General features: G+C 41.9%; 1 protein-coding gene across 4 annotated transcripts in view; it reads left to right on the forward strand.

Annotated features, from left to right (window-relative positions):
* Nucleotides 1-13541, forward strand: part of klhl42 (kelch-like family, member 42) — a 30140-nt gene that overhangs the window by 11060 nt on the left and 5539 nt on the right. For all 4 annotated transcript variants that reach the window (XM_043709489.1, XM_043709488.1, XM_043709487.1 and 1 more), the window contains one exon: nt 11334-11527. In XM_043709489.1, the coding sequence (XP_043565424.1) occupies nt 11334-11527 (194 nt within the window). The remainder of the gene's footprint in view (nt 1-11333; nt 11528-13541) is intronic.

Here is a 13541-nt window from a genome sequence, read left to right on the forward strand (position 1 = left end):
TACTGGGCTAATGGTACGATTCTTGGTAATGTAGATGAACAGAGAGATCTCAGTCCAGATATATAGAGCCTTGAAAGTTTCCACCCAGATTGATAAGGTTGTTAAGAAGACATACGGTGTGTTAGCTTTTACTGGTAGAAAGATTGAGTTTTGGAGCCATGAGATCATGCTGCAGCTGTACAAAACACTGGTGCGGCCATATTTGGAGTATTATGTACAGTTTTGGTCACTGCATTATAGGAAGGACGTGGAAGCTTTGGAATGGGCTCAGAGTAGATTCACTAGGATGTTGCCTGGTATGGAGGGAAGGTCATACGAGGAAAGGCTGAGGGACTTGAGGCTGTTTTCATTAGAAAGAAGAAGGTTGAGAGGTGACCTAAATGAGACGTATAAGATCATCAGAGGGTTAGATAGGGTGGACAGTTAGAGCCTTTTTCCTCAGATGGCAATGGCTAGCATGAGGGGACATAACTTTAAATTGAGGGGTGATTGATATAGGACTGATGTCACAGGTTGTTTGTTTACTTAGAGAGTAGGAGGGGAGTAGAACACACTGCCTACAACAGTAGTAGATTCGCCAACTTTAAGAGCATTTAAATGATCATTGGATAGGCATATGGATGCGAATGGAATAGTGTAGGTTAGATGGGCTTTAGATTGGTTTCACAGGTCAGCTCAACATCGAGGGCCGTAGGGCCTGTACTGCATTGTAAGGTTCTATGTTCTGCCAGTTATGAACATAAGATATAGGAGCAGGAGTATTCAAATCATACCTTTGAGCCTGCTATAGAATTATAGTCATACAACACGGAAACAGACCCTTAGGTCCAACCATTCCATGCTGACCATGTTCCCAAACTAAACTAGTCCCACCTGCCTGCACTTGGCCCATATTCCTCCAAACACTTCTTATTCATGTACTTATCTAAATGCCTTTTAAACATTGTAACTGTGCTCACATGCACTGCTTCCTCGAGAAGTTCATTCCACATATGAACCAATCTTTGTGTAAAAGAAAATTGCACCTCATGTCTTATTTAAATCTTTTTCCTTTCACCTTAGAAATAGTCCCCCAGTCTTGAAATCCCCCACCTTAGCGAGAAGACACCTGCCATTCAACTTAGCTATAACCTTCATGGTTTTATAAACCTCTATAGGGTCACCTCTCAACTTCCCACGCTGCAGTGAAAAACGTTCCAGCCTATACAGCCTCTCCTTGTAACTCAAATCCTCCAGTCCCAGCAACTGGTAAATTTCTTCTGAAACCCTCTCTAACTTAATAATATCTTTCCTATAACCGGAGGACTAGAACTGGACACAGTACTCAAGAACAGGCTTCACCAATGTCCTGTACAACCTTAACATAATGTCCTATAATAAAAGGTTTGAGAAATTAAGGCAAGCATGCTAAATACCTACTTAACCACCCCACCTACATGAGATGCAAACTTCAAAGAATTATGTACCTGAACACCTCAGTCTCTCTGTTCTACAACCCTTTGGATAAGTACATGAATAGGAAAGGTTTGGAGGGATATGGGCCAGGAACAGGCAGGTTGGACTAGCTTAGTTGGGATTATGTTCGGCAGGGACTAGTTGGACTGAAGAGTCTGTTTCCATGCTGTAAGACTCTAAGACTACCCAAGACCCTACTTTTAATTGAATAAGTCTTTCTTTTGTATGTTTTACCAAAGTGCAATACCTTGTATTTATCCAAATTAAACTCCATCTGGCTCTCCTCAGCTCATTGACCAAGATCAAGATCTGTTTGTACTCTTGGATAATCTTCTTCACTGTCCACTATATCACAATCTTGGTGTCATCCGCAAACCTAGTAACCATGCTTTCTATATTCTCACCTAAATCATTTATATAAATGACAAACAAAAATGAACCCAGCACCAATCCCTGTGGAAAACCTCTGGTCACAGTCCTCCAGTCAGAAAAACAACCATCCACCATCACACACTGTCTCCTGCTGTTGCCAATTTTTTATCTAATTTCAAAACTCATGCTGAATTCCATGTGATCTAACTTTAACAAATTAGTCTACCATGCAGAACCTTGTCCAAGGCTTCACTAACATCCATGTAAACAATGTCTACCACTTTGCCCTCATCAATCTTCTTGATTGCTTCCTCAAAAAACTCAAATCAAATTTAAGACAGGATTTCCCTCACACAAAATGATGCTGACTGTCCTTAATCATTCCTTGCCTCCCAAATGCATATAAATACTAACTTTCAAAATCATTTATAGCAACTTACCCACCATTGAATTTCTACCACTCAATAAGATCATGGCTTCTCTGATTGCCAGTCCCCATCAACCTAAACTCTCTTTTCAATCAAAAATCTGACGAATTCAGCTCAAATATATTCAATGACTCAGCCTCCTCTGCTCTAGGGTAAGGGAATTCCAAAGACTAATGACAATCTGACAGAAGAACTTCAATCCTCAACTTTGTCTTAAATGAGAAACCCATTGCTTTTAAAACTGTGCCCCTGGTTCTAGATTCTCCCACAGGATAAACATTAGGCAGAATTTAATGCTCTCTCCTGAAGTGTATTTGCACGTAGACCTGAGTTATTTGGGTTAGAAGCAGTGGGAATCTTGATGCCGTCTTGCCTCTTCCATGATTAAATCCAGGAGAGGATGGTTCAGGGATGGTCTTCCCATCTCAATGCCAAGTAAGGTTTTTCAGTGGGCAATGAAAACCCATCATCTCATTTCATGTCGTCTGGTATTGAACCAAAGGAGGTTGGGATTCAACATGCAGGAAGCCAGAAAAGCAAGCTGTTTGTTTGTGACAGGAGTCCTTTGTTTTCACAAAGCATAATCATGAAGGACCTGAAATTCACCTGCCATTTCTGGTCACCCCAGCTGACCACCTGTCCCTCTGCCATAGCTAATGACCTCCTCACCATGATTCCATCCCACCCTCATTCGATTCTGGGCCTCTGGGACTCAATTATGCCCATCGCCTGAGTGTCTGTATGTTTTAATAAAATCGTCTGTCATTCTGCTAAACTCTAGTTGGTATAGACAAACATGTTGGGTCTTTCTTCATAAGACAGCTTCTTCATCCCAGGAATTAGCCCAGTGAACATCCTCTGAATTACTTCTAATTAAAGCAAATCTCTTCTTAGGTAGGAGACTAAACTTGTACACAGTACACTAGTATGGTCTCACTAATGCCCTGTGGTGTTGTGGCAAGTCTTATCTACCTTTACACTCCATACCCTTTGCAATGAAGGTCACCATTCTATTTCCCAATTATTTTTTGGAACTGCATACTAATGTTTTTTGACATTCATGTACAAGTACATTCAGATCCCTCTGTAATGCAATATTCTACCAACTCTCTCCAAATAAATAATATTCTAGCTTTCTAGTTTTTGCTGCCAAAGTGGACGAGCTTGCATTATCCCACACTCTACTCCATCTGCCAAACTGTGTGCCCACTCACTTAACTTATCCTTATCCCTTTGCAGACCATGTGGTCTCCACACAATCTCCTACTAATGTTTGTCAGCAAATTTACTACAGTTCATTCAGTGCCTCCATCCAAACCAACAACATAGATTGCAAATTGTTGAGGTCCCAGCACAGGTCCCTATGGTAGTCCATCAGTTACTGTTTGCCAACCTTAAATTGACCCATTTAGATCATCAGACCATAATTCGTAGGAGCAGAAATTAGGCCATTCAGCCCATCGAGTCTGTGCTGCCATTCAATCATGGCTAATAAGTTTCTCAATCCCATTCTCCCGCTTTCTCCCCATAACCCTTGATCCCCTTGATACTGGAGAACCTATCTATCTCAGTCTTAAATACACTCAATGACCTAGCCTCCACAGCCTTCTGTCGCAATGAATTCCACAGATGCACCATTCTGTGGCTGAAGAAAGTTCTCCTTATCTCCATTCTAAAAGGTCTTCCTTACTAACGGAAACAACTTACCAACATCTATTCTGTTCAGGCCATTCAGTATTCTGCATGTTTCAATTAGATCAAATCTTTCTAAACTCTCTCAAGTATAAACTCAGAGTCCTCAAGCATTCCTCAAATGTGAAGTTTTTCATTCCTGAGACCATTCATGAACCAACCTCTGAACACACTCCAGGGCTAGTACATCCTTCCTGAGATATGGGGCCCAAAACTGCACAATACTCCAAATGTTGCCTGACCAAGAACCTTACAGAGCGTCAGAAGTACATTCCTGCTTTTATATTCGACTCCTCTCAAAATAAATGCCATCATTGCATTTGCCTTCCTAACCGCTGACTCAACCTGCAAGCTTACCATGAGAGAATCCTGGACTAGAACTCCCAAGTTTCTTTGCACTTCAGAATTCTGAATTTTCTGCCCATTTAGAAAATAGTCCATGCCTCTATTCTTGCACCATAACCTCACATTTTCCCTTTCAAAATAATGCCATCATTGCATTTGCCTTCCTAACCGCTGACTCAACCTGCAAGCTTACCATGAGAGAATCCTGGACTAGAACTCCCAAGTTTCTTTGCACTTCAGAATTCTGAATTTTCTGCCCATTTAGAAAATAGTCCATGCCTCTATTCTTGCACCATAACCTCACATTTTCCTGTGTTGTACTCCATCTGTCACTTCTTTACCCACTTTCCTTACCTGTCCAAATCCTTCTGCCATCTCCAGCCTCCTCAATGCTACCTGTCCCAACTCTCCTTTCCTTCTAGCCAATCCTTTATCCATACTCATATATTAAACAGCTCTTTTTGGAATATAATTTATATTTCCATGAGCAATTCGTATGGAAGCCTTTAAAATGAAATACAAATATTTTACAGCAATGAATGACATTCATTGCACTCTATTTGTCAACTATGGTACTGATATTGTCCTAGAACTGCTGGTACTGGTTTGTTTATGTTCCTTTGTAACATGGAAAGGGAATATCTACAGTCTTGCGTGAAATAATTCTAAATATGTAGCTTATTAATCCAAATGTATGGATATAGTGCCCAAGTGCATTTGAGCTGCTATGCTGTTATCTGTGGGCTGAATCTGCTCAGCAATAACAGTCATGGTCACTCGTTCCAACTGCTTTAACTTCAGAGAAATCTCCACTTTTCTGGCAGGAATTTCCATACATGGCTCCTGCAGAAATGTGGAGTGTATCTCTAATCCAGTTGAGACCTTGGTGTGAAGGAGAAAGCTAACTACACTCCCTTTTTCGTGATAGTTAGCAGTTGCTGTGTTCTGTGACTTAAATGTCCAGCGGCACAGTCAGTCACTTTGACAGATGCTGTGTATTTAAGCTAAGTGTAAAGCTAGAGTGCTATGGTACCTGATCAGTAGGGTGTCTGGTGGATAGGGTAACAGCTAAGTGATTGAGTGTTGAGTGTAAATTGGGTTGGCAGGGCTGTAGAGTCTGGTGGGGAAATAGGAGTGTCATTTCCAACAAAGGGGGTGGGGTTGGAGGTGTGATGGCATTTGAGCACTGAGGGGTGGTGATTGGTCTAGTAACAGGGCAGTCAGATCCCAGTGGAGGGGGGTTTGTTGAGTCACAGTGAGAGGAATGGTCTCGGGTCCTGGAGAGGAGGGGACACTGGGTCCCAGTGATGAAGAGGGCTTGTTTGGTATTTGTAGCAGGGTAAGAGTATCAGTGGAGAGATGTGTATTGGCTCTGGCAGGGTGCACAATGGAGGGGTCCTGCAGGGCTCTGAGGAAGGTAGAGTTCTCAGGTCAGGGCCTGGGGCTTGTAAGGACTGGAGGGGGAGTGTTTTGGAGATGTGTGCAGTAAGTTGTGGGTGAAATTTATAATTGCCCAGTAATTTTAAATTGTTTTTAATTGTCTAACTTTTCCTGGATAACTTACTTATTTACAGTGGAGCCCTCTGAATGCTCCAATTTAAATAGACACTTTTGCAGAGTTCTGGCACAGCAGAATTGCCCATCAGAATCTTCAGTTTCCTGGGCAGTTTGCTTGGAACCTGCAATGTCTGGGATTCCACAAGGTCCCAGTGCACAACTCCCAACGACACTGCAGAAATGACTACCTATGTAAATGTTAAAATGTGATATAAAATACCTCAGTATGTCAGAACTGGCAACAGCCAGTAGGGAATGCAGACTGGCAAATATTTATTCTTTTCTAAAGGTTCCTTTTCAGCAAGAGAGATACATGATTTTGCAAAGACTAAACTGTATTCTAAAAATACGAATTTGAGCATAAGATTTAGCAGCAAAGGTAGGACATTTGGCCCCTCAAGTCTACCTAGCCATTTGATGAGATTATGACAGATCTGGTTGTATCCGTATCTCTACTTTCCTGTCCACACTACATCCTTTGAGTCCCTTGTCAATCAAAAATCTCTCGAACTCTGCCTTGAAAATATTTAATGGCAGCCTCCACTGCCGTCCAGGGAAGAGATTTCCACAGATTAAAAATGCTTTAAGAGAGAAAGAAAATCTCCTCATCTATGCTTTTAATAGAGGAGACCCCTTATTTTTGAACTGTGTCCCCTAGTTCTGGTCTGTTCTACAAGGGGAAACACCCGTTCAGCATCCATTCTGTCAAGTCCTGTCAGGATCTTATATATTCGAATAAAATTACTTTTCATTCATCTAAACTCCAATTAATATTTGTCCACCCTGTCCATTCTTCCTCATAAGATAATCTCTTTTTCCCAGAAATCTTTTCTGAGCATTCTTTGAATAGATTCTGCTGCAAGTTAATACTTTATTAAATAAGGAGACCAAAACTGTAAATAGTATTCTGTGATTTTGGAGGAGAAATTTTAATTGTATTAAGTGTCGATCTCCAGCAAGTTAACTGCAGTGATTAAAAAAGGTAACTCACAGCCATCTTAGAACAAAGAAAATTGCAGCGCAGGAACAGGCCCTTTGGCCCTCCAAGCCTGAGCTGATCCAGATCCAGATCATCTATCTAAATCTGCCGTCTGTTTTCTAAGGGCCTGTATCCCTTCGCTCCCTGCCCATTCATGTATCTTAAATGACGCTATCGCTCCCCCCACTACCACCACCTCCGCTGGCAATACATTCCAGGCACCTACGATGCCTCTGTGTAAAGAGCTTTCCATGTATATTTCCCTTAAACTTTTCCCCTCTCACTTTGAACTCGTGACCCCTAGTAATTGAGTCCTCTGCTCTGGGGAAAAAGTTTCTTGCTATCCATCCTGTCTATACCTCTCATGATTTTGTAGGCCTCAATCAGGTCCCCCCTCACTCACCTTCTTTCCAATGAAAATAAGCCTAATCTACTCAACCTCTCCTCATAGCTAGCTCTCCTCTATACCAGTCAACATCCTGGTGAACTTCCTCTGCACCCTCTCCAAAGTGTCCACATCCTTTTGGTAATTCAGTATTCCAAATGTGGCCGAACCAAAGTCATACAATTGTAACATGACCTGCCAACTCTTGCACTCAATACCCTGTCTGATGAAGAAAAGCATGCCGTATGCCTTCTTAACCATTCTACTGATCTGCGTTGCCACCTTCAGGAAATAATGGATCTGAACACCCAAATCTCTCTGTACATCAATTTTCCCCAGGACTTTTCCATTTACTGTATAGTTCACTCTGGAATTACATCTTCCAAAATGCATCACCTCGCATTTGTCTGGTTTGAACTTCATCTGTCATTTCTCTCCAATCTATCTATATTCTGCTGTATTCTCTGACAGTCCCTTTCACTATCTGCTACGCCACCAATCTTAGTGTCATCTGCAAATTTGCTAACGAGGCAACCTACATCTTCCTCCAAATCATTTATGTATATCACAAACAACAGTGGTCCTAGCACGAATCCCTGTTGGACACCACTGGTCACTGGCCTCCCTTTGGAGAAACTCCCTTCCACTACTACTGTTTGTCCCCTGTTGCCCAACCAGTTCTCTATCCATCTAGATAGAACACCCTGGACCCCATGCAACTTCACCTTCTTCATCAGTCTTACTAAAGTCCATGTGTGTGACATCACTTCCCTCATCAATCAACTTTGTCACCTCTTCAAAGGATTCTACTGGGTTTGTAAGACATGACCTTCCCTGCACAAAACCATGCTGCCTATCACTGATAGCCCATTTTCTTCCAAATGGGTATATATCCTATCCATTAGTATCTTCTCCAGTAGCTTCCCTATGACTGAGGTCAGGCTCACAGGTCTGTAATTACCTGGATTATCCCTGCTCCCCTTCTTAAACAAGGGGACAACATTAGCAATTCTCCAGTTTTCTGGGACCTCCCCTGTTTTCAAGGATACTGCAAAGATATCTGTTGAAGCCCCAGCTATTTTCTCTCTCACTTCTGTCAGTAACCTGGAATAGATCCCATTCAGTGCTGGGGACTTGTCCATCTAATGCCTTTTAGAATACACAACATTTCCTCCTTCCTTATGCCAACTTGACCTAGAGTAAGGGCGGCACGGTGGCACAGTGGTTAGCACTGCTGCCTCACAGCGCCAGAGACCCAGGTTCATTTCCTGCCTCAGGCGACTCTCTGTGTGGCGTTTGCACATTCTCCCCATGTCTGCGTGGGTTTCCTCTGGGTGCTCCGGTTTCCTCCCACAATCCAAAAATGTGCAGTTTAGGTGAATTGGCCATGCTAAATTGCCCGTAGTGTTAGGTGAAGGGGTAAATATAGGGGAGTGGGTCTGGGTGGGTTGCGCTTAGGCGGGTCGGTGTGGACTTGTTTCCACACTGCAAGTAATCTAATCTAATCAAAGATCTAGCCCTAACCTCAACACCCACCATGTCCCTCTCCTTGGTGAATACCGATGCAAAGTACTCATTAAGGATCTCACCCATTTTCTCTGGCTCCATGCATATCTTTCCTCCTTTGTCCTTGTGTGTGCCAACCCTTTCCCTTGTTACCCTCTTGCTCCTTATAAATGAATAAAAGGCTTTGGGGTTTTCCTTAACCCTGCTCACTAAGGATACTTCATGACCTCTTTTAACCCTCTTAATTCCTTGTTTCAGATTGGTCCTACATTCCCGATATTCTTCCAAAGCTTTGTTTGACTTCAGTCGCTTAGACCTTATGTACACATCCTTTTTCCTCTTCTGAAGGATAACTAACGATGGGTAACTAATGCTGATCCAGCCAATGATATCCATATCTCATGAATTACTTTTAACAAATGACTGGAAAAGATTGTCACTTTCACGTGAGGATGGGATGGCTTTTCTTAATTGGTGCATCATATTGAGGTTGTGCAGAACTTTGGTAAAGCCAGTTTTGGAGTACAATCTGTTCTGATATGACGCAATAGTTCCATTCCTGAGTTATATGAAAATCACATACTAGAAGCACCATTTAAACCATAATCACATTATAGCCAATACAGATAAGGAAAGTTTGCATTTTACAAATAATAGTCTAAATTCTTAATTCGCGTTATAGCCAATTCACATTGAAGAAACAGGCATTATTGCAGAACTGACTGTACTGTGTACAGTTCTGGTCACCCTGCTATAGAAAGGGTGACCAGAACATTGGCGAGGATTCAGAAAATATTTACCAGGCTGTTGTCGCGACTGGAGATTGTGAGTAATAAGAATAGGCTGCATAGATTGTGATTTATTTCACTAGAGCGTAGAAGTTTGAGGGGTGACCTTATAGAGGGTTTTAAAATCATGAGGTGCAAAGATAAGGTGAATAACAAAGTTTTTTTTTTCCCTGGGATGGTTGAGTTCAAAACTAGAGGGCATAATTTTAACGTGACAGGAGAAAGATTTAAGAGGGACCTGAGGAGGCAACTTTTTCACACAGAGGGTGGCTCTTATGTGGAATGAGCTACCAAATGGAGTGGTTGATGCTGGTAAAATTGCAATATTTAAAAGACATTTGGAGAGGTACATGAATAGGAAAGGTTTAGAGGGATGTGGGCCAAACAGAATCAAGTGGGACTAGTTTAGTTTGGGAAACTTGGTCGGCATGGATGAGTTGGACAAAAGGGTCTGTTTCCATGCTGTATGACGCTGACTCTATATAGCTAGATATCTAAGCACAAGGAGGTTGTGTTGGGGTGTGCATGAAATTGACATCCCTGTTGTTTCTTCATGGGGCCAAATTTAATTATATTTAAAAGGTGTTTATTCAGACATTAATTCTCTGCAAGTCATGAGCCTGGCTGAGTCTATGTCATGTTTAGCTCTGCAACTGCATATACCCTCTCTTCACTTCTCACCCCCACCTTGTTTATTTTCACCTTCTGAAACATTCTCCTCACTCGTCTCCCTTTTGGACTTCCATTTGTTGTTCTAATTACTGGCTGTACCTATGCACCCAGAAACTTCTGTGCCACAGAACTCTGTTTCCATTTAAACAATAAACTGTTTTTATATAACATTTTCTGTATTTTAGTTCTTATAATGTATCCAATCTATCCTTATAAATCAAATTCTCCAACCCCCAGCAACACCCTTGTAAATATTTTCTGGATCCTCGCCAATTTAATAATATCTTTCCTATAGCAGGGTGACCAAACCTGTACAAAGTACCGTCAGTTCTGCGATAATGTGCATTTCTCCAACGCGAATTGGTTTTAATGCATTTGAAGAATTTAGACCATTATTTGTTTAGCTTTACAATAGAAAGATGCAATGAGATAATCAGAACAGCAGCATGCATGGTAACTTTCAGGATAGTTCTCTGTAACCTTTATCTGAATTAAGTCTTTCTTGACAGGATCCAACTGTCCTGTTTGCAGGCATTAAGTGTTGAATATGAAATGAGTTATGCCAATCCCAAGCTGCCATTTCTTTGCCCAAAGTGCAAAATTGCCCAAATATCAGCACTAATTGTCACTCTTGCTGTGGTCTCTGTAGTTATGGAAAATGACGCACTATTTCTGTAGGGATTCGGGATAAGGTACGGAGGAGAACCTTTTTATCTAACCATGTTGCACCTGAACTGGGAATCTTTGATGCGAGAGAGGGACGACCAGAAATATATATTCCGTTACCAAGCAGGAAGGTACTTAATTTGAAGGATAAAGTATATTGTCATTTAATTGGCTGTAATTTATAAGAGGAGAAAGTGAGGACTGCAGATGCTGGAGATCAGAGTCAAGAGTGTGGTGCTAGACAAGCACAGCAGGTCAGGCAGCATCAAAGGATCAGGAGAATTGATGTTTCAAGCGTAAGCTCTTCATCAGGAATGAGGCTTCTGAGCCAAGGGGGTAGAGAGTTCCTTTATTGCTGCCTGACCTGCGGTTCTTTTCCAGCACCACACTCTCGACTGTAATTTATATGATCCTGTCAAAACTGAAAATGGTTTAGAAAAGTAAAGATTAGAATATTTCGTACTGATAACATACTTCTCTTTTTACAGATCAAATTTTAAACTTGTAGCTGTCAGTGAGAAATTGTATGCAGTCGGTGGTCAGTCCCTTTGCAATGTTGAATGTTACAATCCAGAGATGGATTGGTGGAGTTTTGTAGCCTCAATGCCAGATCCTCTTGTGGAGTTCTCAGCCTGTGAGTGCAAAGGGATGATCTATGTAATGGGTGGATACACAACACGAGGTGAGTTTTAAAGAAGATTTAGTGTCTGTCTGCTTAAGCATATCTGGATGGTCTATTTGTACGTGCCACCCTAGCAATGGAGATATTTTACTTTTAATCTTGAGCTCCTGGTCTCAGCTTCATTGGTGTGAATGAAAGTTTAGTACTTTTGTACAGGCAGGAAAGGAAAGCTGGAGGGGATCCTGGGCAAGTCAAGCTGGCACTCTGTGCATTGTATTAATGAGTTATACCACAGAGTCATAAAACAGATTTTAATAAAATTGAACTATTTTATTAATAATTGAACAGTATTAACTTAAAAACTGTAAAATTTGAGTAACCAAGTTTTAAAACAGTATTTCTTGGAACTTAAAAAAAAAATTGAAAATGTTGCTCTAGTAGCCACTTTATTTCTTTGTGGAAACCACTAACTGACATTCTTAACTCTAACCCCAATTCATTGTTACCAGGCAAGTCAATCTCTTATATTTTTCTTGGCTTTTACACCAACTGCAATTCACTGGTTCTCAGTTATCATCAATTTCCTGTTCTAAGTCATTAGATCAGCTGGCCAGAGTGATCATCAATCCAACTTTTCTTCCCTTTTTGATGAGATTTGGTTTTGTTGCAGGAACTCTACACCAGCTACAGAAGGTGTACTGAGTAAGAGGCTGCAAATTTCAATTCCTCAAGCTATTCTTTTGAGATAATTTCTTGAACAAAACTGAAAAAAAAGGTGATAGCAGTGGACTAGTACTATTATCACTAGATAAGTAATCCAGAGACCTGTGAAATGTTCCAGATACCCAGGTTCGAATCCCGCCTTGGCAAGTGCTGGAACTGAATTCAGTTTTAAAAAGCTGGAATTAAAAGTCTAATGATGACCTCAAAACCATTTTCAACCTTTGTACAAATCTGCCTGGTTCACTAATGCTCTTTCTTAAGAATCCCTACAGCATGGAAACAAGCCCTTCAGCCCAACAAGTCCACACTAACCAAAAGAGAAAATGTTGGAAAATCTCAGCAGGTCTGTCAGCATCTGTAAGGAGAGAAAAGAGCGAGCTTTGACAAAGGGTCAGTTAGACTCGAAATGTCAGCTCTTTTCTCTCCTTACAGATGCTGCCAGACCTGCTGAGATTTTCCAGCATTTTCTGTTTTGGTTTCAGATTCCAGCATCACGGTGGCACAGTGGTTAGCACTGCTGCCTCACAGCACCAGAGACCCGGGTTCAATTCCCGACTCAGGCGACTGACTGTGTGGAGTTTGCACATTCTCCCCGTGTCTGCGTGGGTTTCCTCCGGGTGCTCCGGTTTCCTCCCACATCCAAAGATGTGCAGGTCAGGTGAATTGGCCATGCTAAATTGCCTGTAGTGTTAGGTTAATGTAGCGGAATAGGTGGGATGCGCTTCGGTGGGTCGGTGTGGACTTGTTGGGCCGAAGGGCCTGTTTCCACACTGTAAGTAATCTAATTTAATCTAATCATCCGCAGTAATTTGCTTTTAAGTCCACACCAACTCTCTGAAGACTAGCCCACCCAGATCCATTCCCCTCCCCTATATTTACCCCTGACTAATGCACCTAACCTACAAATCCCTGAACACTATGGGCAATTTAGTATGGCCCATTCACCTAACCTGCACATCTTTGGATTGTTACAGGAAACAAGAGCACCTGCAGAATATGTAAACTCCACACAGACAGATGCCTGAGGTTGGAATCAAACCGGAGTCCCTCGCGCTGTGAGGCAACAGTGCTAACCACTGAGCCACCATCTGCCCCTTTCTTTTTGAAGAGTAGACACCCAAACCCATTCCCCATTACTCTACATTTGCCCCCTGACTAATACACCTAACCTATACATCCCAGAATGCTACTGGCAATTTAGCATGGCCAATTCACCTAACCTGCACATCTTTGGAGTGTGGGAGGAAACCAGAGCACCAGGAGGAAACCCACGCAGACACGGGGAGAACATGAAAAGTCCACACAGACAGTCACCAGAGGCTAGAATTGAACCAAGGTCTTCCAGGAAGGG

The sequence above is a fragment of the Chiloscyllium plagiosum genome, chromosome 19 (genome assembly GCF_004010195.1).
Source record: "Chiloscyllium plagiosum isolate BGI_BamShark_2017 chromosome 19, ASM401019v2, whole genome shotgun sequence".
NCBI classification, from domain to species: Eukaryota; Metazoa; Chordata; class Chondrichthyes; order Orectolobiformes; family Hemiscylliidae; genus Chiloscyllium; species Chiloscyllium plagiosum.